Source organism: Ictalurus furcatus, chromosome 28, assembly GCF_023375685.1.
Source record: "Ictalurus furcatus strain D&B chromosome 28, Billie_1.0, whole genome shotgun sequence".
NCBI classification, from domain to species: domain Eukaryota; kingdom Metazoa; phylum Chordata; class Actinopteri; order Siluriformes; family Ictaluridae; genus Ictalurus; species Ictalurus furcatus.
In genome coordinates this window covers 13,317,206-13,344,160 of record NC_071282.1, presented here as the reverse complement: position 1 = coordinate 13,344,160, position 26,955 = coordinate 13,317,206, and the positions used below count along the sequence as shown (strand labels likewise).

The 26,955-nt window shown below is 39.8% G+C and overlaps 3 protein-coding genes and 1 pseudogene across 4 annotated transcripts in view; 2 read left to right on the top strand and 2 right to left on the bottom strand.

The window, feature by feature from the left end:
• LOC128603543 (GTPase IMAP family member 7-like) overlaps positions 1-7,706 on the bottom strand; it is an 8,929-nt gene extending 1,223 nt beyond the window's left edge. Inside the window, exons 1-6 of one of the 2 annotated variants that reach the window (XM_053618050.1) lie at positions 7,625-7,706; positions 4,544-5,089; positions 3,155-3,201; positions 913-971; positions 758-807; positions 281-663 (exon numbers count right to left, since the gene is read on the bottom strand). In XM_053618050.1, the coding sequence (XP_053474025.1) occupies positions 281-663; positions 758-807; positions 913-971; positions 3,155-3,201; positions 4,544-5,089; positions 7,625-7,640 (1,101 nt within the window). In that variant the 5' untranslated portion in view covers positions 7,641-7,706. Of the gene's footprint in view, positions 1-280; positions 664-757; positions 808-912; positions 972-3,154; positions 3,202-4,543; positions 5,090-7,044; positions 7,299-7,624 lie in introns of those variants that run through there. The other variant, XM_053618051.1, reaches the window with a different exon arrangement.
• The window catches only part of LOC128603301 (uncharacterized), a 41,228-nt gene extending 29,695 nt beyond the window's left edge, over positions 1-11,533 (top strand). The window contains exon 2 of the mRNA XM_053617610.1: positions 9,942-11,533. Coding sequence (XP_053473585.1) covers positions 9,942-10,091 — 150 coding nt within the window. The 3' untranslated portion in view covers positions 10,092-11,533. The remainder of the gene's footprint in view (positions 1-9,941) is intronic.
• A 7,017-nt stretch (positions 11,534-18,550) lies between these two features.
• LOC128603300 (uncharacterized) lies at positions 18,551-22,125 on the top strand. Its single transcript, XM_053617609.1, has 2 exons — positions 18,551-21,342; positions 21,524-22,125. The coding sequence occupies exon 1, from the start codon at positions 18,551-18,553 to the stop codon at positions 20,828-20,830; it is 2,280 nt and encodes a 759-aa protein (XP_053473584.1). The 3' UTR covers positions 20,831-21,342; positions 21,524-22,125.
• LOC128603763 (ankyrin repeat domain-containing protein 9-like) lies at positions 22,112-26,391 on the bottom strand (annotated as a pseudogene).
• Between the last annotated feature and the right edge of the window lie 564 nt (positions 26,392-26,955).

The window sequence follows — 26,955 nt, the reverse complement described above, 5'->3', positions numbered from 1 at the left end:
TATTTACAATTCACTGTAATTGCTAAACATAAAACTGTTAAATTAAATAAAATAGTAAACAAAGATGCTCACTGGAGAATTTGATCTGTGATATTGCGTAAAAGGTTTGTAAAGATCTATCAGACGTGTTCAGAAAGACAAACAGCCTCTGGTTTATGTTAAATTACACTTCGCATCTTTTCTTAAAAACAGCCTCGAATTGATTCTCCATAAGTGTAGACACTTTACATGAAAGAGTTAATTTAGTGTGAATTTAAATGAGAAACAGTGATGACCTCACCATGTACTCAAAGGTTTGCCCACGGTAATACCGTTCGGTTCCTGGAAACTGGAGGCCGTTCTTAAACAGCTCTTCGAGGTTGTTTGAGACGAGATGCAGCGTCTCATCTTCAAAAGCAAACACCTTCTCGTCCTCACACACCATCAGCACCAGATCATCATCATCGGTGAACTCCTCCAAAACACCAATCACCTCCATGAACATGTGTTCTGGGAGGTAGAACTGCTCCCACTCATCGATCATGTCGGGCTCATCTTTGTACGATGTTTCTTCCAAAGTTCCGACCTTGAAACTGTACTCTTCTACCTTTTTCAGTTTAATCTCTGTCCCCCTGTTATCTGAAGCAACTTTTCTGATCTTCTGGAGATAAAGCTTCACCCCATCTAAACAAGCATAGAATTAATCACAACCACACCGACGCTTATTTATATTATTTAACATCAGAGTTTAGTCGTAGACATGTTTATAAACATTTACCTTTTTTGAGATCCGGAAGAAGGAAGTCCCTCTGAATTTTATCTTGTTTACTAAATAGTCAGAGAGAAGATTCCACACAGTCATTGAATTTTATTATTATTACTATTATTATTATTGTTAAAGAGTCACAGATAGGAGTAAGAAAACCTACTCGCCTCATTGTTGATGATGATCTGGTTTCCACATGAAGATACTGAGAGAAGAGCCGCACTCCCTAAGTGTGTGACATCAGATTGAGAAATACGCAGTCAACAGAGAATAACAACAACGCGCATGCGCACATCAGCCAGAGGGCGGACTTTCAGCTTCGGTCATTTAAAAAGAGCAAATCATCAGAAAAGCATTCAGTCTGTCCGTAAATATTATTTATGTTATTTGATTAGTCATTATATCTAACAATGTGTGTGTGTGTGTGTGTGTGTGTGTGGGTGGGTGTAACAGTGTAAACTTGTGTAACAGTGTAAATTTGCTGTCCCCTCAAAATAACTCCACACACAGCCATTAATGCAGGGGTCGGGAACCTATGGCTCGCGAGCCAGATGTGGCTCTTTTAATGGCTGCATCTGGCTCGCAGACAAATCTTTAATAATAAAAAAAATATTAACGTTAAAAATATAAAACATTCTCATGTATTTCAATCCATTCATTTCCTACCGCTCATGTTCATGGTTGCGGGTGGCTGGAGCCAATCACAGCTGTCCTCCGGGACAACACCAAATTTTTATTGGATAATGCATAACGTACACGTGTCGTTGTGAGGTCAGGAAGTAAACTTCCCTCCTTTTATTCAAGTAGTCAGCTAGCTAATTGCAGAAACCCTTTTATCGAAGAAGATGGCTAAAAGAAAAAAAGATGAGTATCGTACTTTTCAGCAGGAATGGACAGAGGAATTCGCCTTTGTGGAGAGAGCAGGTTCTGCAGTGTGTCTAATATGCAATGATAAAATTGCATCGATGAAACGGTCAAATATAAAGTGGCACTTTGACACACGCCGTACTACATCGCGGGCTTCACATCTAATCTCCTGCAGTCATTCAAAGCGCGCTTTGGAGAATTTCGTGAGCACACTCGTCTTTTTAAGTTCATCACCCATCCACACGAGTGTGCAGTGGACAGCGCCGACCTGAGTTACATCTCCGGTGTCTCCGTCAGAGATTTTGAGCTGCAAGCTGCTGACCTGAAGCCCTCAGACACGTGGGTGAATAAGTTCAAGTCACTGAATGAAGATTTGGAAAGACCTGCACGACAGCAAGTAGAGTTGGCGAGCAAACACAAGTGGGGAGAAATGAAAAAACTTCAACCCGAGGACCAGCTGATTGTCAAAACTTGGAAGGCGCTTCCCGTCACATAGCACACACTGCAGCATGTGAGTATTGCTGTACTGACAATGTTTGGCTCTACGTATGCATGTGGGCAGCCTTTCTCACATATAAATAACATTAAGACCAACCCACGATCACGTTTAACGGATGGAAGTCTCAACGCCTGCATGAAGCTTAACCTCACCACGTATCAACCAGACTACAAAGCCATCAGCAAAACCATGCAGCACCAGAAGTCGCATTAATGGTAAGAAGTACTTTATTCATCATTGGTTAGCAACAGCATAACAACGTTATTAAAAATAATTCAGAGACTTATTGTACTTTAAAAGTGTTGGTCTTATATAAAATGCACACATTTACTTGTATTTAGTTTTAAACATATTGTATGGCTCTTACGGAATTAAATTTTAAAATATGTGGCGTTTATGGCTCTCTCAGCCAAAAAGGTTCCCGACCCCTGCATTAATGTCTAAACATCTGGAAACTAAAGTGAGTACACCCCTAAGTGAAAATGTCCAAATTGGGCCCAAAGTGTCAATATTTTGTGTGGCCACCATTATTTTCCAGCACTGCCTTAACCCTCTTGGGCATGGGGTTCACCAGAGCTTCACAGGTTGCTACTGGAGTCCTCTTCCACTCCTCCATGATGACATCACGGAGCTGGTGGATGTTAGAGACCTTGTGCTCCTCCATTTTCCATTTGAGGATGCCCCACAGATGCTCAATAGGGTTTAGTCCATCACCTTCACCCTCAGCTTCTTTAGCAAGGCAGTGGTCGTCTTGGAGGTGTGTTTGGGGTCATTATCATGCTGGAATACTGCATACTGATCATGCTCTGCTTCAGAATGTCACAGTGTGTGTGTGTGTCTGTGTGTGTGTGTGTGTGTGTGTTGTACATAAGTATACCAACTACTTGTTAATAGAATCTGAAATTTCCATGAGGGCAAAAGCCTAAGTCCTAGTTTTTTTTCTGGAACATGCCATGTCAGTCAGTACACGGGTATGGAAATTTTAGTACAGCTCAACCCTAGAAAGTTGATATCTGACCAGGACTGAATAAGAATCTGCTTACCTGTCCTTGTACTGCTTGCTCATCTTGTTTCTGGTGAGCGGTCAAGTCTGTGAATAAAATGTAAAAACAGCAGTTAGGAGACAATACGTGTTATGATTTTTTTTAGACGGAGGTTCACAGAAATTCCACTGAAGTACTGAATGTAACCTTTTGGAGGGTCTGTTACTGACTAGTAGCTTATTTATAATATCTAAAATTCTGCTAAGTGTACGTGCAGGTCTTTTTCAATCACTCGAGGGTTTCTCACACCCTGCCTTCTCAGAAATCTAGTTGCAGCCATTGACAGCTTCCTTTTTCTGTCCTGTTCCAGGTATTTCATACATTTTCTACCCCTAGCCAGTTCAGGTATTTCACGTGTTCCAGCTCAAGCACACCTGGTGCAGTTAATGAAGCCCTTGATCAAGTGTGCTTGGGACAACACCTGCTCTGCATACTTGTGCTGTTCTGAGGGATTCTATTCAACTGGTGAATAATTTTGAGACTGGAGAAGTCATTATAAGTTCCACTTCAGTTGAATTTGGCAAAAAAACACTTGAAGCATTCATTGTGTTGAACTGTTACAATTGCATTTGTTTATCGCAAACAACTGAAAGTCTGTACATTCTGTCAATAAACTTGATTTGCAATGGGGTGAATAATTTTGATTTAAGTGTATATAAAGTGCTCACAGTAGAGGATTTTAATATATATTTTTAAAGATTATTAATTAAGATCTGTGTGTTAAGATTTGCGTCAAATTAAGATTTGTCGTTTGTTGTGTCAGAAGCATGGTTAAACGCTAGTTTGTGAATGGAGGGCGGAGTCAGGGAGAATGAGAGCATGTTTTCTTGTTTTTGACTGATGTCCGAATTGTTCTGAAAGTACAGAGATACAAGCCAAACAGATACAGCACCGCTCCTCCTCACTCCTACCTCCTGTCTAATCAATTCCTCATAAAACCAGGGTGTCACACCATAATTCTATGATTATAAAATAATAAAGTCATTATGTACTGTGGATCAATGGAAATTCATCCTAATTAAAGTATGAAAATTAGTGGCTGTATATTTTCTGTTTCAATGCTGCCACCATTCACTGCTCGGAGAGCCTTTGAAGCAGGATTCCGTATAATTTCAGGTGTGCCACAGGTCACACACATGCTTTTTCATTATCTAGATAAAAGAAGTTCAACAGAATTTGTGTAGGTGATATGAAAATACATTGGAGTAAATGGTTAATATTCAGGTGCAGTGCATTAAGGGTAATGTAGGTTGGTGTGAGATTTGGAGATTTGAGTGTGTGTGCATCGCAGAGAGTGTCTTGCTATTCCTTTTAACACTTCCTGTTACATTTAACTGGTTTGTCTTGATTGTGTCTTGAGGAAAACCTGTAGTTCTGCAGCAGGCTCACCATCAGGTTTAAACGACTTCTCTATCTTCTCAAACAGCTGACAAACTGAGCTCCTGCTCGATTCGTGTAACTGTGAAAAACTGTGATGCCTCCCATGACATTCCTCTGTTAACTCCTGAATGGCAGTGAATCTTGATTCATCTTCTGATGTATTAAACCCACTGTCTGTGTTTATCACAATGGAGTAGTTTATGGCTTGATCGCCGAAGGAGTTCAGGATGTATCTCAGTAGGTTTCTGTCTTTCTGTGTAAAGTCATGAGGCTGTACCACAAGTAAAAATGCATGAGGTCCAGGTCTAGAAAGTGAAACACACTCTTTTATTTTCCGATTCAGCTCCTCATTAGAGAGTTTAGGGTCGTACAGATGAGGTGTGTTGATGATGATGATGTATCTTCCCTCCACATGACCTCCGACAATATCACAGTGAAGCTCTACTGAATGGGGAGGATCCTCAGTCTCAAACACTGATCTGCCCAGGATGAAGTTTCCCACAGTGGAGGTCTGTGAAAAACTTTTCCCCAAAATAACAATCCTCAGCTCTGGCACTGTGAAAATAGAATAGGAAATAGAATAATTAATCTACCAGCAAATAGCTGATCACAGTCATATCATCACAGGGAATTTTCCTTAATGAGCAGGATGTATAACACTGATCACAGGTATTACTGTAAACAACGGTAACTAACAGTAAACATGAACCACCAGTGGGCATTAAATAACAGTAAACATGAACCACCAGTGGGTATTAACTAACAGTAAACATGAACCACCAGTGGGCATTAACTAACAGTAAACATTAACTACCAGTGGGTATTAACTAACAGTAAACATGAACCACCAGTGGGCATTAACTACCAGTGGGCATTAACTAACAGTAAATATTAACCACCAGTGGGTATTAACTACCAGTGGGCATTAACTAACAGTAAACATGAACCACCAGTGGGCATTAACTACCAGTGGGCATTAACTAACAGTAAACATGAACCACCAGTGGGCATTAACTACCAGTGGGCATTAACTAACAGTAAACATTAACTACCAGTAGGTATTAACTACCAGTAAACATGAACCACCAGTGGGCATTAACTAACAGTAAACATAAACTACCAGTGGGCATTAACTAACAGAAAACATGAACCACCACTGGGCATTAACCCAATTTTTGCTCAAAAATGCAAAAGACTTCAAATATACCTCATTTATACTTTCTTCTTGTCTTATTCTTTGAGTTGGAGATATTAGCTATGTATGGCATACTTGCATAATGTTTGCAAATGTTGCCTTAGGGACCGTCTGGTAATTCCACCCACTGAGTTAAAACGTCGATGTTGTCCATAGACTAATTAACATGACATAACTATTAACATACAAAAGTCATTTAAAAACACATTCCGGTTGGGCGGAGTCATGACATGAGAGCAATGACAGTGGTAAATCTCGTGCACATCGGAGCAACTTCATCCCGACCATTGCTTGCATTCGGGGGTGCTATGGACCTCCTCGACCACGCCCTACGTAACTTAATTTTTCCCCGGTTCTGATGCGTCAGCCAAGTTTCCTGACGTTTCAGGTATGTTTATGCTCTTAAAATCACACGAATGCATGAAAAATAAATAAATAAATAAATAAATAAATAAATAAACAAACAAACAAACATGCCGAAAACAATAGGGTTTGCACCGGAGGCGCGGCACCTTCGGTGCTCGGGCCCTAATATCTCCAGCTCAAAAAATAAGAATGCAAGAAACTATAAAAGAGGCACATTTTAAATCATTTGCATTTTTGAGCAAAAATGGGGTTTTAAACATAGTTGATTAGTAATATAATCTTCAATATTAAAACAATAAATTAATGAACGCGTCTTTATTTGTATTTTGTTTTATAATTTTAAATCAAAAGCGAATGAGCGCAACGTACACGGACTCAGTCGAGTAAATAAGTCAAGCCATTGACTGAAGTCATCATATTAGACTGAACACATGTAAAGATATGAAACTATAATATAACCTAGGGATGCACCGAAATGAAAATTCTTGGCCGAAGGCCGAACACGTTTTTCCCATTTATTTTACCATTTTTTCACCATTGCATGAATTAAATAGTCTAAATGTGCTTTTTACTATTTTGTCAAAAACTAAAATTTCAAAATATTTATTTAACAATGAACATTTTTTTTTCATTCCAGCAGGCATAGGCTACCAACAAGGCACAATATAACTTTAAATAAATAAATGAGTAAAATAAAAATATTTTGATGTAGTCATCTTTGAGCCCCTTGAATAGCCTATGTTAGGTCTATAACTGACTGCTGAAAGAATGGAACACTCTGTAGACTACAACTAAAAGTGCATTAAAATGTGCATTGACAAGAGTGCAGAAAATGGTTCTATACGGCAGATTCTATTGGGGATATATACCGCTCGCGTCCCTGTACACCTCACCGAGTATTATAGTAGACACAGGATTTGTCTGCCTGCCCTTAAATAAATGTCTTTACCTGCTTCCATACTCTACTCCCTTACGTCTCGCGACGTGACGGAGTACTACGTGACGGATAACGTGTCCACAGTAAACAATGTTATAGCAGAATAGTTGTCAACATCCGAAGAGCATGCAGTCGTTCACGTAGCACGTGCATGCGCGCGCCCCCTCATCGCACCGAGCGCGCTCCCGGAAATGGAGGTCATGAAATTCGCGCGTCTCACTCTGGTTGCTAGGCTATGTGGCGCGTCATTACACACGTCAGTGTTCGGTCAAATTTATTCGGCCGAACACCCAAAGTATTTTTATTTATTTATTTATTTATGTATTGCTATTTTCGGCGAATAATTTCGGTTGCCGAACATTTGGTGTATCCCTAATATAAATAGATGAACAGGAAAACACTTCCTGGATTAAGACGTTGTTTACGCTGTGACTTGTGCCTTCGAGTCGCATTTTTAATATTACACACACATTAACACATTGAAGTGCAAATATCATTGAATTGAACCCGGAATGTTGTTTATGAATATTGTTTAACCCGGGCTTAGTCATTTACATCAGTTTAAACTGAATTATTTTTATTTAATCCCTACCTTCAACCGACGCCATTTCGTGTCTCTGCTAACGGTCTTCTGGTTTTAACGTCGGTTGACAAACCAATTTATGGCGCATTAGCGCCACCTACTGGACTGGAGTGTGGGCAGCAGATTGGCAGGGGTTAAAAATAGTAATAAATAAATGATAAACAAATAACTATATACTAGATATTCCTACTAGAGTACTAAAGTCTCTCACTTATCCCAGTATTTTTCAGATAGTATATTAGGGGGCCATGCATTTTCCCAGATGTTTTCCCCAGCAAGTTCTCTAGTGTCATGTTTTGTTTTCCAATCTGCATCTCTAGCTCAGTCCTTTCCTCCTCATACCTTTTTTTGCAGTCTAACAGAATGTCTTTTACAGTCTCTTGTGTACTGCAATGTGTGCAGAGTCCAGTGGGGTGTTTTCCTATTCTGTTGAATGCTAGATTTAAGCCAGCATGACCTATTCTAAGAAGCGTAATTATCATCTCTTCCTTTGGGTTTCTACCCTGCCTCACACTCATGCCTACTTATTTTTCTATGGTATATATGTGTCGTCCGGTGTCAGCGGTGTCCCAGTGTTCCTGCCATATTTCATGTGTGTGTCCCTTTGTAATGGTTTTGATCTCTGCTCTACTTAATGGTATTTGTATATCAACTGTTTCATGCTTTATCGATCTTTTTGCCAGTACATCCACAGTTTCATTTCCTTCTACCCCTACATGTGCAGGAACCCAGAAGAAGGAAACACTCAGCCCCTTAGCATGAAGTATGAGAAGCAGATAAAGTATTTGGTAAACAATGTCTTGTCTGCATGATGTTTTCTCAGACTGTATGCTTGATAGTGCTGATAGACTGTCAGAAGCTATAGCAACATCTTGGCTCTGATGGGTTTTTTCCCAGCCACTGCAGTACCAATAGGACTCCTAATAATTCTACAGTGTACACTCATAGATGATCGGTCGCCCTTTTTTGACTACTACTTCATACCGGGGAATGAAAAAAGCCGCACCAATGTGGCCTGTCTCAGGCTGTTTTGACCCATCTGTATATATGAGTAATTTATCCTGATATTGGTCCATATAGTTTTGAGTTATTATCCATTGTGGTGCTATTTTAGAATTCTCTTTTAATATTTGTTGTAATCTTGTATCTATAGATGGTTTTATGAATCTCCAGGGTGGTACAGTTGGTATTGCCACAATGGGGTTTACTTGTAGCTGACTGAGACCTGCATTTTGTGCCTTTGCATTTCCTAACCATCCAAAGCTATTAAAGTTAGCCCTATAAAACTCTGAGCATTCTTGTAAGATGGCTTTCGTGGGGTGCACCCTGCTATGCCCTTGTAGATTTACCCAATATGCCAGCATGATCTTAACCCTCCTGATACACGGCTGTCTCCTGTCTCCACCTGTAACGCAGTCACTGGTGATGATTAAATGCTCTAGTACAGATCCGGAGTGCTTGTGTCTGTTCCATATCGAGCTTTTTAAGATTTGATTATGATGAAGACATGTATGCCATGCAGCCATAATCAAAGGCGGCCCTCATAAGAGCCTGATAGATATTTATGAGCGATGCCCTACTTGCTCCCCAGTCTCGCCCTGACAGACATCTCAGAACATTATTCATCTTTTTACATTTGTTCTTAATTTTATCAATGTGAGGACCCCAGGTCAGCTTCTCATCAAAGATCACTCCTAAAAATCTCACAGCCTTGACCTGTTCAAGATCTATCCCATATAATTTAAGTGGTACTGTTTTATGACGTTTAGAGAAACATATACCTTATGATTTTGAAATTGATAGTTTAAATCCCCATTCATTTGCCCACTGTTCTACTTTCCCTACTGCATGTTGCATTTTCTTTCTTAAATATTCTATATTCCGACCCCTAACCCAGAGTTCCCCATCATCCGCATAAAGCGACTTTCCTATATTTTCTCCAACCTGATCAAATATGTCTTTAATCATAATATTAAACAGTATCGGGCTACATACACTGCCTTGTACACTGCCTCTCCATGGTTTTCCCTAACTGCGATGTTAATGCTGTGGGTCTATTGTTGGTTTGCGTCTAATGGTCTAATGTGGGTCTAATGATTTGCTTGTTGAAAGAAAGTTTGACATTGATGATTTGGCAACCAAGGAAGCAGGAAGTGTCACAGGAAGCAGTGTCCCTCAAGCTGAAGCTATACTTCTAATCTCTATACTTTAAAATTATATATATATATATATATATATATATATATATATATATATATATATATATATATATATATATATATAAATTTTTACATTACTTCTGTTGTTTCTCAACTTTTGAGTGCAGATGAGGATTTGCTCGAGCTGCACATGGTGCTGCTGGAACTGGAGGATGTGGAGAAACAGATCCATGACCTACTCGACAAGCAGGCCCAGCTGCTGGAGCGAAGAACCGCATTGGAAACATCTTGTGCCTCTGTCTACAGATCCAAGGTAAGCACGCAGCTTGGAATTACCACTCCCAGGCCCTCTACGCCGTGTGTTTCTCTGTGCAGGGACCGTGCACCCAAGACTTTTTCAGCCAAGGTCTCCGTCATCACGGACCTTGGGTGAACCAGCAGCAAAAGGCGAGAGCCTCTGGTGTTCGAGATCCCAACCAGGAACCACTTCGCCCCTCTCCATCAGACCAGAACAAACGCTGTGATCGTCAGGGACTCCGTTGTGCAAAATGTCCACATCACTTCAACAAAGGGTAAGGTGCACACACATTGTTTTTCTGGTGCTCGGGTCCTTGATGTCGCTGCGCAGGTGTCCGGGATCCTGTAGAAGGACGAGCGTATTGGAGCGGTCGTGCTGCACGCGGGGGCGAACAACATCAGGCTGCGGCAGACGGAGGTTCTGAAGAAGGACTTCGCCAGCCTGATCGAGACGGTACGAGGCAGATCACCCACCACGAAGATCATCGTCTCTGGACCTCTTCCCACATACAGACGTGGAACTGAAAAGTTCAGTAGACTTCTTGCTTTAAATGACTGGTTAGTTTCTTGGTGTAATGAACAGAATCTGGTGTTTGTTAATAACTGGAATCTGTTCTGGGAGCGTCCTGGGTTGTTTCGTCCTGATGGCCTGCACCTCAGCAGCCTCGGAGCGGAACTGCTGTCAGACAACATCTCCAAGATGCTACACACCAAGTGACTACCTACCGTAAATACATCTTCCTACAATAACATTAACGTACAATAACGTTCATTATAATCGATGTTCAATTAATAGTCCAACACCTGTAGTACATACTATAGAGACTGTGTTTGTTCCCCGAGCTATACAAATACATAGAAAAGTTCGGAAAGGTTGTTTTAGTAACCTACATAATTAACATAAAATTAGATCATACTGAATACACATCCAGCACCTTTAATCTGAAGTTAGGACTATTAAACATTAGATCTCTTGCATCTAAGCCTCTTATTGGTAACAAAATCATTACTGATCAGGAATGTAATTTAATGTGTTTAACGGAAACTTAGATTAAACCAAATGAGTACATAGCGTTAAATGAAGCCAGTCCTCCTGGATACAGTTATCTACATCAGCCTCGTTCAACTGGTAGAGGAGGAGGTGTTGGTCTCATCCGTAGTCAAAATCTAGGCGTCACACATAAACCTAGTTATAAATTAAATTCTTTTGAAATTTTTTATACCAGTATAACTTATGTAGCCACAAAAAATTAGTCAATTCCTCTAATTATTATTTACAGTCCCCCAGGGCCATATACGGAATTTCTTAGTGAATTTGCAGACTTTATCTCAAACCAGGTTGTTTCTGTAGATAAAGCATTAATCGTCTGTGATTTTAATATTCATTTTGATAACCCAGAAGCCCCTCTGCGAACAGCGGTTGTGTCCATCTTAGATTCAGTAGGGGTTAATCAGAGCGTAATCAGGCCGAATCATAATGGTGGTCACACTCTTGACCTCATCTAACATACGGGTTAAATATAGAACATATTGTAATTTTTCCACAGTCTGAAGTTGTCTCAGACCATTATCTTATCTCGTTCATAATATGGATTGATCATAATATTTCCACCTCGCCTCTCTACTGCGTAAAACGTACTTTCATATCAGCTACTGCACCGAGCTTCATCAATAACCTTCCAGAGAGATCAATGAGATTTGAATCACCGTCTGATCCAATAGAAATCGATCAGGCGACTGAATGCTTAGAGTCAACTCTCCGCTACATGCTAGATAGAGTGTCTCTACTCAAAAGAAAATGAATTAGAGAGAAAAAATTAGCACCCTGGTATAACGATAAAACTCGTACCTTAAAACAGACCACTCGACAATTAGAACATAAATGGCGTCAAACCAAATTGGTAATATTTCAAACAGCATGGAAGGAGAGCCTACTGAACTATAGAAAATCTCTTAGCGATGCTAGAAAAGTCTATCTCTCCACCTTAATAGGAGAAACAGTGCGGGACTAGTTAGGTGCCAAAAAAAAGTGGAAGAATAAGAATAATAACTAGACCGGTACATTTCCTGAAGAAAATATGAGTGGTGCCTGACGCAGCGAAACCCGGATGGGGCGCCAATACTTTCGAGAGCCGATGGGGAAGGGCGTCAATACTTTCGAGAGCCGGACGTTAAGGGCGCCAATACTTTCGAGAGCTGGACGTTAAGGGCGCCAATACTTTCAAGAGCTGGACAGATAGGGCGCCCGCACAGTTAGAGCTGGCCGTGTAGTGCTCCAATACTTTTGAGAGCTGGACGCTAAGGGTGCCAATTCTTTCGAGTGCCGGCCGCATAGGGCGCCAATACTTTTGAGTGCCGGACACGTAGGGCGCCGATACTCTTAGAGCCGACCGAGTAGGGCGTCAATACTTTGGAGAGCTGGACGCATAGGGCGACAATAATTTCGAGAGCCGGACGCTAAGGGCGCCAATACTTTTGAGAGCCGGACTTTTGAGAGCTGTGTAAGAGGAAGCGCTGCCAAGTCTCTGGCAGCAAGGAGTAGGAGGAAGTAAGAGAAGCCTATGTTCTGAAGAACTGTTCATGTTCTGCATGTTCTGAATTGTCATTACTAAAGATTAAGAAGATTGGATCAGTTGTACTGTTTTTGGAATACTTGAAACCCTTTTTGTGGAATACTTGATGCGACCCAGCCTCACACAGACTCCCCCAGGTAAGTTGAGTTTGAGTTCCCTGCTTTAAAGGGAGTGAACATCTTAGAATGTAGCAGAAAATATGTCTCCATTGATATACATTGATAATCCCTTTTGGGCTTGCCTTGTCCCTTTTCCCCTTGGTATATTCACTCACTGACCACTTTAATAGGAACACCTGTACACTTTCTCATCATGTGCTGTGCAGCAAGGAAATATATAACATCCTGCTGAGAGAAGTCAAGAGCTGTTACGGTTCATACATCAGAATGGGGAAAAGTGTGATCTCAGTGTCTTTGACCGTGGCGTGGTTGCTGACATCCTGGGATTGTCATGCAAAACAGTCATTAGAGTTTGCACATAACGGTGCCTGAAAAACAAGTTTCACTTGTAGCGTCTGTTCTGCAGGTGGAGTTGGCAAGAAAGCTATGGTAGCTCAAATAACCATTCTTTTAAACAACAGTGCATATGTATATATTTTCTACTCCTATCAGCCAAGAACAGCCCTCTGAGGATACAGTGGGCACAGGCTCACCTAAACTGGACAGTTACATGGTCTTCAACTGTCTAGTTGTAAATCTCTGTTTCTCAGGTAACATGAAAGATCCCTGCAAATGTGTTAATTTTTTGCAATATATGAATCAATAAATGCAAAAATGAAACTTAATTGAAACTCTTAAATGTTGAATCTAAAAGGTTTGGTGAAACATATTATAAATGTAAAATGCTCATTGCTGTGTAACTAGTCTATCTGAAGAAAGACACAACAGACTCGGGCTCCCTTGACGCTCCAGACAGGTGTCACGAGTTCCCCTTTAAGCAGTGCGCTGTGGAGCATGTGAGCGCACGTGCACTTTTCCCTTGTTGACAATCGTGACATTTCGACACGTGCATTTGTTTAAGTTTCTGTTATGTCTCCTCCCCGTTCTGTCATTGGTTGTTGTTTCATGTGTGTCTGAATTGCCCTCAGCCGTCAGCCATTACAACGCTGATTATGTCCGCATGTATATCGCGTGCCTCCCAGCACACAAGGCGGAATATTGAGTTATATAGTAGATTAGTTTACATAGTAAACGAGTTTACGAGTTTCTATAGTAGATTAGAGTCCTTACAATAGGTTTCTGACCTAAAATATTACGAAACATGATTGTTTACATTAAAATGTAAAAGGTAATGTTAAAGTGCGATAAGGTGATGAAAGTGACATTTTATGTCTAGAAAGTCACTTTTCATCAAAAGTACAATAACAAAACTAGTTCCCATTCATCCTGTGTCCACATGCACTCTTGTGCTCTTCATACGCTCAAAACGCTATACAGCGCTTCAGAAAGCGATAGGTGCAAAGGAAAGTGTTTTTTCTAACAAACTCATATAATCAATGGCCCGACCTACACCAATATGATATTTTTCACTTATTTACACATAATATAGTACTATGAAATGTTTCTGACCTAAAATATTACGAAATATGATTGTTTACATTAAGATGTAAAAGTTGATGTTAAAGTGCGATAAGGTGATAAAAGTGATATTTTATGTCTAGAAAGTCACGTTTCATCAAAAGTACAATAACAAAACTAATTCCCATTTAACCTGTGTTCCAATAAACACTTGTGCTCTTTAAACGCTCAAAACGCTATACAGCGCTTCAGAAGGCACTAGGAGCAAAGGGAAGTGTTTTTTTTCTAACAAACTCATATAAACATTGGCCCGACTTACTCCAATATGATATTTTTCACTTATTTACACGTAATGTAGTACTATGAAATGTTTCTGACCTAAAATATTACGAAATATGATTGTTTACATTAAAATGTAAAAGTTGATGTTAAAGTGGGATAAGGTGATAAAAGTGACATTTTATGTCTAGAAAGTCACTTTTCATCAAAAGTACGATAACAAAACCAGTTCCCATTAATCCTGTGTCCCAATGCACACTTGTGCTCTTTATACGCTCAAAACGCTATACAGCGCTTCACAAGGCACTAGGAGCAAAGGGAAGTGTTTTTTTTTCTAACAAACTCATATAAACATTGGCCCGACCTACTTTAATATGATATTTTTCACTTATTTACACATAATATAGTACTATGAAATGTTTCTGACCTAAAATATTACGAAATATGATTGTTCACATTAAAATGTTAAAGTTGATGTTAAAGTGTGATAAGGTGAAAAAAGGGACATTTTATGTCTAGAAAGTCACTTTTCATCAAAAGTACAATAACAAAACTAGTTCCTATTTAACCTGTGTCCCCATGCACACTTGTGCTCTTTATTTGCTCAAAACGATATACAGCATTTCAGAAGGCGCTAGGAGCAAAGGAAAGTGGTTTTTCTAACAAACTCATATAATCAATGGCCTGACCTACTCCAATATGATATTTTCCCCTTATTTACACATAATGTAGTACTATGAAATGTTTCTGACCTAAAATATTACGAAATATGATTGTTTACATTAAAATGTAAAAATTGATGTTAAAGTGGGATATGGTGATAAAAGTGACATTTTATGTCTAGAAAGTCACTTTTCATCGAAAGTACAATGACAAAAGTAGTTCCCATTAATCCTGTGTCCCCATGCACAGTTGTGATCTTTATACACTCAAAACGCTATACAGCATTTCAGAAGGCACTAGGAGCAAAGGAAAGTGGTTTTTCTAACAAACTCATATAATCAATGGCCTGACCTACTCCAATATGATTTTTTTCACTTATTTACACAATATAGTACTATGAAATGTTTCTGACCTAAAATATTACGAAATATGATTGTTTACATTAAGATGTAAAAGTTGATGTTAAAGTGGGATAAGGTGAAAAAAGGGACATTTTATGTTTAGAAAGTCACTTTTTATCCAAAGTACAATAACAAAACTAGTTCCCATTAATCCTGTGTCCCCATGCAAACTTGTGCTCTTTATGCGCTCAAAACTCTATACAGCGCTTCAGAAGGCGCTAGGAGCAAAGGAAAGTGGTTTTTCTAACAAACTCATATAAACATTGGCCTGACCTACTTTAATATGATATTTTTCACTTATTTACACATAATATAGTACTATGAAATGTTTCTGACCTAAAATATTACGAAAATATGATTGTTTACATTAAAATGTAAAAGTTGATGTTAAAGTGTGATAAGGTGAAAAAAGGGACATTTTATGTCTAGAAAATCACTTTTCATCTAAAGTACAATAACAAAACCAGTTCCTATTTATCCTGTGTCCCCATGCACACTTATGCTCTTTATTTGCTCAAAACGATATACAGCGTTTCAGAAGGCGCTAGGAGCAAAGGAAAGTGGTTTTTCTAACAAACTCATATAAACATTGGCCCGACTTACTCCAATATGATATTTTTCACTTATTTACACGTAATGTAGTACTATGAAATGTTTCTGACCTAAAATATTACAAAATATGATTGTTTACATTAAGATGTAAAAGTTTATGTTAAAGTGGGATAAGGTGAAAAAAGGGACATTTTATGTTTAGAAAGTCACTTTTCATCAAAAGTACAATAACAAAACTAGTTCCCATTAATCCTGTGTCCCCATGCACACTTGTGCTCTTTATTCGCTCACAACGCTATACAACGCTTCAGAAGGCACTAGGAGCAAAGGGAAGTGTTTTTTCTAACAAACTCATATAAACATTGGCCCGACTTACTCCAAAATGATATTTTTCACTTATTTACACGTAATGTAGTTATATGAAATGTTTCTGACCTAAAATATTACGAAATATGATTGTTTACATTAAGATGTAAAAGTTGATGTTAAAGTGGGATAAGGTGATAAAAGCGACATTTTATGTCTAGAAAGTCACTTATCATCGAAAGTACAATGACAAAACTAGTTCCCATTAATCCTGTGTCCCCATGCAAACTTGTGCTCTTTATACACTCAAAACGCTATACAGCGTTTCAGAAGGCACTAGGAGCAAAGGAAAGTGGTTTTTCTAACAAACTCTTATAAACATTGGCCCGACCTACTTTAATATGATATTTTTCACTTGTTTACACGTAATATTGTACTATGAAATGTTTCTGACCTAAAATATTACGAAATATGATTGTTTAAATTAAAATGTAAAAGTTGATGTTAAAGTGGGATAAGGTGATAAAAGCGACATTTTATGTATAGAAAGTCACTTTTCACCAAAAGTACAATAACAAAACTAGTTGCCATTTATCCTGTGTCCCCATGCACACTTGTGCTCTTTATACGCTCAAAACGCTATACAGCGCTTCAGAAGGCACTAGGAGCAAAGGAAAGTGGTTTTTCTAACAAACTCATATAATCAATGGCCCGCCCTACTCCAATATGATATTTTTCACTTATTTACACATAATATAGTACTATGAAATGTTTCTGACCTAAAACATTACGAAATATGATTGTTTACATTAAAATGTAAAAGTTGATGTTAAAGTGTGATAAGGTGAAAAAGGGACATTTTATGTCTAGGAAATCACTTTTCATCCAAAGTACAATAACAAAACTAGTTCCCATTAATCCTGTGTCCCCATGCAAACTTGTGCTCTTTATGCGCTCAAAACTCTATACAGCGCTTCAGAAGGCGCTAGGAGCAAAGGAAAGTGGTTTTTCTAACAAACTCATATAAACATTGGCCTGACCTACTTTAATATGATATTTTTCACTTATTTACACATAATATAGTACTATGAAATGTTTCTGACCTAAAATATTACGAAAATATGATTGTTTACATTAAAATGTAAAAGTTGATGTTAAAGTGTGATAAGGTGAAAAAAGGGACATTTTATGTCTAGAAAGTCACTTTTCATCTAAAGTACAATAACAAAACCAGTTCCTATTTATCCTGTGTCCCCATGCACACTTGTGCTCTTTATTCGCTCAAAACGATATACAGCGCTTCAGAAGGCGCTAGGAGCAAAGGAAAGTGGTTTTTCTAACAAACTCATATAATCAATGGCCTGACCTACTCCAATATGATATTTTTTACTTATTTACACATAATATAGTACTATGAAATGTTTCTGACCTAAAATATTACGAAATATGATTGTTTACATTAAGATGTAAAAGGTGATGTTAAAGTGTGATAAGGTGATAAAAGTGACATTTTATGTCTATAAAGTCACTTTTCATCAAAAGTACAATAACAAAACTAGTTCCCATTTATCCTGTGTTCCCATGCACACTTTTGCTCTTTATTCGCTCAAAACGCTATACAGCGTTTCAGAAGGCGATAGGAGCAAAGGAAAGTGGTTTTTCTAACAAACTCATATAATCAATGGCCTGACCTACTCCAATATGATATTTTTCACTTATTTACACATAATATAGTACTATGAAATGTTTCTGACCTAAAATATTACGAAATATGATTAATACTAGAATGACCAGGAAAATACACACTTTCAAATGATCAAACAAGTACGTTATATACACACACTGCTATTCAACTTACAAAACTATTCACATGCAGTTCTCATTTTTCCTTTGTTTCAAATAATAAATTGGAATTGCAATAAATAACAATTTAAACAAAACTGAGAAATGTAAATGTACAGTCTGACCTGGAATCCAGATGTAATGAATGTTCACAAACTCAATTGACACAAATCCAAGAGAAAAGACAATATCCCAAGATGACATTCAATTTCTGCATCTCTTGAATGGGAAAATTCAACATAACGAAGAGGGACATCTGGAGATGCCTCTACCATTTAGAAAGCGTCCTCAGCTTCCAAACAACAAGCAGCTGGCTACAGTCAGATTGAAACATTTAAAAGGAAAAATGGAAAAGAGTCCAAAGTACAAGGAAGATTATATCAAATTCATGGACAATGTCTTTAGAGATGGTGATGCAGAAGAAACAAATGCCACCCCAAAGGAAGGCAACACATGGTACATTCCGCACCATGGGGTGTATCATCCTAGGAAGCCTGAGAAGATTAGGGTCGTATTTGACTGCTCTGCCAAATGTGAAGGCACCTCTCTGAATGACCACCTCCTCACAGGACCTGATCTAACAAATAATCTGACTGGAGTGCTGTGTAGATTTCGCCAGCATCAGATCGCGATTAATTGCGATGTTGAGAAAATGTTTCACCGCTTCCACGTAACCCCAGAAGATCAGGATTTCTTGAGGTTCCTTTGGTGGGAAAATGGGAACACAGCAAGAGAGCCCAAAGAATACCGGATGCGAGTTCACATATTTGGAGCAGCATCATCGCCTGGATGTGCTAACTATGGCATGAAATACCTCGCCAGCAAATATGAGAATGATTACCCATTGGCTGCAGTCTTCATCCGGAAAAATTTCTATGTGGATGATGGGCTTATCAGTGTCGATTCAGTTCAAAGAGCCAACCAGCTTCTGAATGAAGCACGGGAAGTCTTTAGTAAAGGACAGCTGCGCTTACACAAATTTGTCTCTAACAACAGAAAGGTTTTGGATGCAATTCCAGAGAGTGAACGGGAAAGTGCAGTGAAGGATGTGGACCTGAACTACAGCGAGCTTCCAATGCAGAGTGTGCTGGGAGTGAAATGGAGCATAGAGACGGATGCGTTCTCATTCAATGTCGTCCTCAATGAAAAGGCAGCCACCCGGCGAGGAATCCTATCAACGGTAGCTAGTGTGTACGACCCATTAGGATTTCTCTCTCCCTACATCTTGACTGGGAAAAGAGTGCTGCAAGAGGTGTGCAAACGAGGTGTAGGATGGGATGAACATGTTCCCCTTGAACTGAAGCCAAAGTGGGAAACATGGCTCCATGACCTGAAAAATCTTGAGAAAATTCAAATACCAAGATGCTTCATTCCTGATCAGCTCAGCACAATACAAAAAATTGAGCTGCATCATTTTTCAGATGCCAGCAACAATGGCTATGGGCAATGTTCTTATATCAGGATTGTTGCTAATGAACAAGTACATTGTGCATTAGTCATGGGTAAGGCCAGACTGGCACCCACAAGGGTGGTCAGCATTCCACGCCTTGAGCTCACTGCAGCTACAGTCTCTGCTGCTGTGAGTAGTATCCTTAGAGAAGAGCTGGAGCTGAAAATAGACCAGGAGTTTTTCTGGACTGATTCACAGGTGGTGCTCGGGTACATCAAGAATGACGCCCGACGCTTTCATGTTTTTGTAGCAAATCGCGTCCAGAAAATAAGAGACACTACTGATCCTAGTCAGTGGTTCTACGTCGAAACAAGCCAGAATCCAGCCGACCACGCATCTAGGGGTCTCAAGGTGGCAGACCTAATAGAATCAAATTGGCTCAGAGGACCAAAGTTCTTATGGGAACAAGAAATTGTTTTTAGCCAAAGATCCCCAGAGCTTCTTGTAGGTGACCCAGAGGTCAAAGTCCTGAAAACAGATGCTGTTGAAAGAGACAGGAACAGGATTTCAACTTACCTTGCAAGAAAGCAATGTGACTTCCTGATGAATGTGCCTGAAGCAAGCCACATGGGAGGCATTTGGGAACGCCAAATATGGACGGTTAGGAGCGTGATGAGTTCTGTTCTGGCACAGGCTAAAGGGAGACTGGATGACACCTCTTTGAGGACATTCTTCCATGAAGCCATGTCAATTGTTAACAGTCGTCCACTCACAACAAACACAATCAATGATCCTAAAGGTGTTGAACCTTTGACACCTAACCATTTGTTCACAATGAAGTCCATTGTGCCCCTCGCGCCTCCAGGCAAATTTGTCCGGGAAGATTTGTATGCCAAGAAGAGGTGGCGTAGAGTGCAGTACCTATCGGAACAATTCTGGAGCAGGTGGCGCAAGGAATACCTGGTCAGCATAAGCCTCAGACAACAGTGGCATGTGCCCAGAAGAAATGTGCAAGTTGGGGATGTCGTTATTGTCAAGGATGACAATATTCCCAGAAATGAGTGGAAGCTAGCCAGAGTTGTTGAGGCAAGGGCAGATGGTGATGGTCTTGTGCGAAAGGTCAAAATTCAAATAGGACAAAGTAATTTAGGAAAGAAGGGTGAGCGCATAACGCAACTTTCTTTACTTGAGCGTCCAGTTCAAAAATTAGTGGTGCTAGTGGAGCAGAATTCATAGACTAGTATCCTAAAACATTAAACAGGAAATATTAAACTTTCAGACTAAGCTGTTCAAAACCAAGTGTCAAAAATTTGTTGCTAAATGTATAGGAAAATTACACGATTTATTCAGTTTATTCAGAATATGGTTAATATAAATCTTTGTAATTTTGGTGGCAGTGTAGCTGTCGCTGAAAACATGTATGGGTCTTTTCTTTCTTTAAGCCTTTAAAGTATTTATTTGTTATGTTGTTATTACAATAATGCAATGTAAATATTAATAGTAATTTGCCTATGTGAGTTTTGTTTTACAAGGGTTGCAGAAATAGTGACACCTACAGGTTAAACTAGTGAGCTGCATTTAATTTAAGTTACTGTGGTCATGTGATTAGCCTAACTAATAGCAGTGCAAAAATGTGCATGCAGTTTTTTGGTGCTACGCTGTACACGGAGTTAGGTGCTAAAGAAGAGAATAATTAAACAGTAAAGCGTTACAGCAACTCCTAGATTTCTGGTCGGAAGGCGCACACGGTATGTTGGTTTGTGATGTTGTGCATTTCATGTTTGTATTGCAATGTAATAGCGCAATGTTTCCTATGGCCATTAATGCTAGCTTAATATGTGAGCAAGATGAGTGAATATTCATGGACTCTTAAGAACATGCTTATGTACAATATGCTCATGTGAAAATGTGTTATGCACTTTATTTCAGTTTTTCATGGTGTTTGACGGTGTTTGAATGCGCTTAAGTTGTGAAGGAATGCAATAAAAGAAACGACAAACATCAGTTGAAGCGTACGTTTTAATCTGACCAGAAGAATAAGTTTGGGAGCAGCTACAGTGAAAAACGTGGCCTACTGCCTTTGGTAAGGCAGTGAAGAAGAACGTAGGCCTAATCTGGAAAAGCAGTGAAAAACCTGACCTGCTGCCACGAGCCACAGTGAAGGACATACTGCTTCGTGAACTGCAGTGAAAAGGTATTGTTTGGTGTGGTGTAAAACATTGCCATCCATGGACATGTACAACGTAGCCATTGGAGAGTGAGCAACGATCGCCAGCATCCCAGGGAATACTGTACGAGCCGCCCCTTGTGAAGTCTCCGTCCCGCACTCAACGTAAACGACCTGCCTACCCATCCTGGCATTCATCCAACGTGACCTCGCGAGCTTCAGTTCAGCGTGAAGATGGAACCCAGAAGAAGACGGTGCTGCAGCTGCCAAGAACGGCCACAGGGAAGCAACAACGCGACATCTTTGGACAATTGAGTTTGTGAACATTCATTACATCTGGATTCCAGGTCAGACTGTACATTTACATTTCTCAGTTTTGTTTAAATTGTTATTTATTGCAATTCCAATTTATTATTTGAAACAAAGGAAAAATGAGAACTGCATCTGAATAGTTTTGTAAGTTGAATAGCAGTGTGTGTATATAACGTACTTGTTTGATCATTTGAAAGTGTGTATTTTCCTGGTCATTCTAGTTTACCTTTCATCATTTAATATTTCAGTAGTGTTGTTTCAAAATAGTTTACTAAAATGGATCAAAGCACACCAGATGTTTGTGTACTAGAAGGAGTACTACAGGCTCTAGAAAACGAGAAAACAGAATTAGAGAAGGAATTAGAAACTGAACTTGAAACCTCAGAGAAACAAAGAATTGAAGAACGGTTAGCTGAAATTAATAAAGATCTCCAAATACATAGGATAGGGCTCCATGAGCCAACACCTGGCGCTGAACAAGCAGTGAGGCGGTCAGAAAGAGAAAAACACCCAACAGAAAAGATGCTTGAGCTCATTAAACAGGAGAGCACAAAAAAGGAAAGAAAGTTCATGTTAACATATGTAACCTTCAAAGCTGAGGTTCAGTATATTAGAACTAAACTAAAGGAAGAATGTTGTAAATCAGACTTAGGCGAAATGATAAGAACCTTGGAAAAGTATGAGTCAGAATTAAAGCAGGAATATAAGAGCTTACGTGCACTGACCACACCAGCCCAAGATATACGAAGGAGAATGGATATCTGCACATCAGTGACTTCTGAAATAACTACACTTCTGAAAGTGCGTTACGCAGACGCTGATAAAGAGTTTAATGCAGAAGCTGTTAAGGAAACTCTTTCAAAATTACTCCAGAGAGAACACGCAAGGTCAATTTATGGGTCAACTGTGTCAAGAGCTGGAGTGGGTAGTGTGCAAGATAGTCGTGTCAGTAAAGAAAGCAGAGGCAGCGGCACGCTTGGCATCGAAACGTGCTGAACTTAACAGGGAAAGGGAAATATCTGCACAAAGAAAAGAGGTGCTAGCTCAGCAAGAGAAGTTAAAACTGATGGAAGAACAAAGGAATCTTGAAGCTATGGAAGCTGAATACAATGTATATGCTGAAGAGGAATTAAAGTTGAATGCTGAAATAGGAGAAACTAGAGAAATCTTCACTTTGTCTCCAAGTCAGCTTCCAGTGCAGCATAACAGCACTCCATGCACCCAGAATCCCAAAGACCTTTCAATCCCTTTTTGTTCTGAAAGCAAAATAGAACCAAAATCAAATGAAGCCTCGCTAGTTCAAGCATTAAAAGAATCCCTGGCAATGACTAGACTTCCAGCACCAGAGCCGTTCATGTTTACAGGAGATCCACTTAAATTCACTGAATGGCGTACCTGCTTCAAGGCCTTAATCGAAACAAGTTGCACAAACCCAGCTCATAGGCTATATTACTTGAAAAAATACATCAGTGGAGAAGCACTTTCTGTGTTAGAAGGAACATTTTATAGAAGTGATGAGGAAGCCTACACACAGGCTTGGGATGCCCTTAACAAACGTTATGGTCACCCCTTCATAGTTCAAAGAGCATTCAGGGGGAAGCTGAGTAGCTGGCCCAAGATTGGACCAAAGGAATCGCTGAAATTAAGGGAATTTAGTGATTTCCTCATCTCCTGCAAGAATGCAATGCCTTACGTTCATGGTCTAAAGGTTTTAGATGATTGTCAAGAAAATCAAAAGTTGTTACAAAAACTTCCTGACTGGGCAACAACCCGCTGGAACCGGTACGTCACTAAAGCACTAGATGAAGGGAAGCCATATCCTGCCTTTAAGGAGTTCTCAGACTTTGTAGCCGAAGAGGCACGTGTTGCTTGCAATCCAGTTTCTTCTCTTTTTGCATTAAAACAAGCAGATGAGAAAAATGGAAAGGAACAGAAGCGTCTCAAAGCCAGCACTCTAGCAACGTCAACAAAGGTGTTTCAAAGATCAAGCTTCACTTCAAAGGACTCAAGTGCATCAGGAAGTAATACAACCAACTCTCCTGCCACTCAAACCAAAAGACAAATAGATTGTGTGTGCTGTCAACAAAATCACTTTATTTATAAATGTGAAAGGTTTGCAGCGATGCCTCTAGAGGAAAAGAAAAAATTTGTCATTAGCAACAATATGTGCTTTGGGTGCCTCAGAGTCGGACATGTTGCAAAAAAATTGCAGAAAGAGGGCTACTTGCAATATTTGTAGACGAAGTCATCCATCTCCACTTCATGAAGAACGCCCTGTAGGAGAAAAGCTAGAAGCATTACCACAAAAGGACAATTCTTCCATTGCCTTATGCATCTCCTATAGGTCTCCTATAGTGAACAGTGAACTAGTTCAACAAACAGACTTTATATAAAAACCGTAATGAACTTTCCTTTACTTTCACACTATCCGTTGTTACCCAGATGAGGACGGGTTCCCTTCTGAGTCTGGTTCCTCTCAAGGTTTCTTCCTCATATCATCTCAGGGAGATATTGTTCATATCGATATCGGAATTATATCGTATCGACTGAAATTAAGAAATATATCATGATATACATTTTGGCCATATCGTCCAGCCCTAGTGTATGGATATGCACGTTAGCGTCTTTTAGCCATATTCAAGTCATTTCCAATTCTTATTATATCCACCATCCTTGACAGAATAATATATTGAATAATACAGTGATGCCAAAAGCTGTGGCCTCGAAAAATGTAATTCACACATTTATTGATTCCTTTATTTATTTTCAGTCAGCCCTCATTTCTCTTTTCTCATCTACTCATTTCTATTCTGGGGGTTTCCCGGCCAATACCATGCAATATTGTCAAATTGTCAAAGGCAGTTACAATACAACTGCCATTTGTTCTCTTTTGCTTTTGCTTCCTGTAAAAGATTTGGATTTGCAACAAGAGAGATGTCTCTTTCAATCTCTCAAGCACTCTCTGTCAACTCTGCAAGCTTACAGACATACTGAGAAGCAAAGAACACTACAGATAACAGATCGAGAAATGGAGATACACACTGACTTCTTTTCGGATGCCTAAAAGATATATTGATATAAATTAGAAACAAAACAAAACGGACTCCAAGCAGTTTCCCGGTATGTTTCATTGGGACTGTCAGGTCACTGTTAGGACTGCATTAAGGGCTGAGTTAGGGGCTTCAGAGAAGTGGGAATGGGTAGTTTGTCCAGACTTTTTGGAAATTCTTCTGGTGGCAGCTGAGACAGGATTGTTTGCATAGCTATGAGAAAGAGCCTTCCTGGAATCCTCCCGACGAGGTAGTTAAACTGTTCCTCTCCCAGAATTTTAGACCAGCACTGTGGATCCTTTTCTAGTGAGCTCTTCATTTTGAACCGCACCTCAGGCATGAACATGAGCAGGTTCTCAAGGCACAGCTTCCTGGCACCTGTGTTCACTTTGGAGGTCCAAAGCTGCTCAAGGATGAGATCCAGCGGTGTCATACCCTTGTGGTCCTCAGCTTGCGGTGAAGCCCCATTTCCCAATAACATCATGACGGCGTCTGAGCGTGATAGCTCACATGCTAGAGGAAGTGGAGTTTTGCAGTCCTCCATTTGGCCACATCCACCTCGGTTCATGTATGAGCGCAGAGTGGGCATTCTATGTGTCACCTGAAGAATGAGAGCCATGATGTCCATCCTGTCATAGCGGACAGCCATGGCCAGGTGTGGAGCAGTTGATGAAGAGCAGCAGAAATACTCCCCTGGCCTGGCTAGAGCGCTGTCTGGGAACTGATTCAGCAGATATCGTGCATAAGCTCTGTGGTCGTGCTCGATGGCATACAGAAGTGCTTCGGAAGGACACTATGTCCGTAGCTGGGTGTCTTCTTCCCAGTGAAATATCTCCATTTTGCGGATGTCCTCCAACATACACACGGGTTTATGGTCCCGCACAGCTTGGTAAAAAAGATAAGAGAGGAGTTTGCCCTCCTTGCACGGGTCATCCATCTCTCCAGCCTGCAGCGCGTATCATATGAGAATTTAGAACACGTTCAGTCGTCACACAAACACATGTCATTAATACCTAAAGTTTACATAATGCCTAATGACCGGGTTCTCCTGCTGTAATACCACTTCATCGTGAACTCTGCGTTCTCGGTATTCAGGAGCAGATATAACGGTCAAGATAACGACGATCGTGATGACGTTTCTGCAGTGCCGGGGCAGTGCGCATGCGCAGAGGCGACGCTGGCGCGAGAGCGTTGCGTGTTGCCATGGCGATGCAATGCGCCACATTTCGCCTACTGGCCTGAAACATCAAAATATTCCTTTTATACATCATGTTTTATTTTGTGTACCAGCCATCTAAACTCATCAAGCCCATAGCTTTCTCAAATACCAGCCATCTAAACTCATCAAGCCCATAGCTTTCTCAAATAAGTGCACTTTTTTTTTTGGTAATCTCGCGATGTTTATATTATTTAATTTTAAAAAAGTGTGACGTGCTGAGCTGCAGTCGGTGTGACGTTCGACATTCGATATTCGCGGAAATTAAGGGACCGTTTGTAAAGTTACACACGACATTGTTAAACACGGTTCTAACTTCAACAGCATTTGAAGGGAATGACTTACAGTCACACAACCAAGTGTACAGTGTTCATCTAGATGTCAGCTATAACGCACACCTCTTAGATTTCTGATATTTAACCTTACAATGCATGAACCAAAAAAACCCTTCACGAATGCATAAAGGGGGTCAAAATGACCCGTACTGGATTGAATGTTTTTTTTTTTTTTAAATAGATGTCCTATTAATGAAATTATATATATATATAATATACACACACACATATATATATATATATACAGTATCTCACCAAAGTGAGTGCACCCCTCACATTTT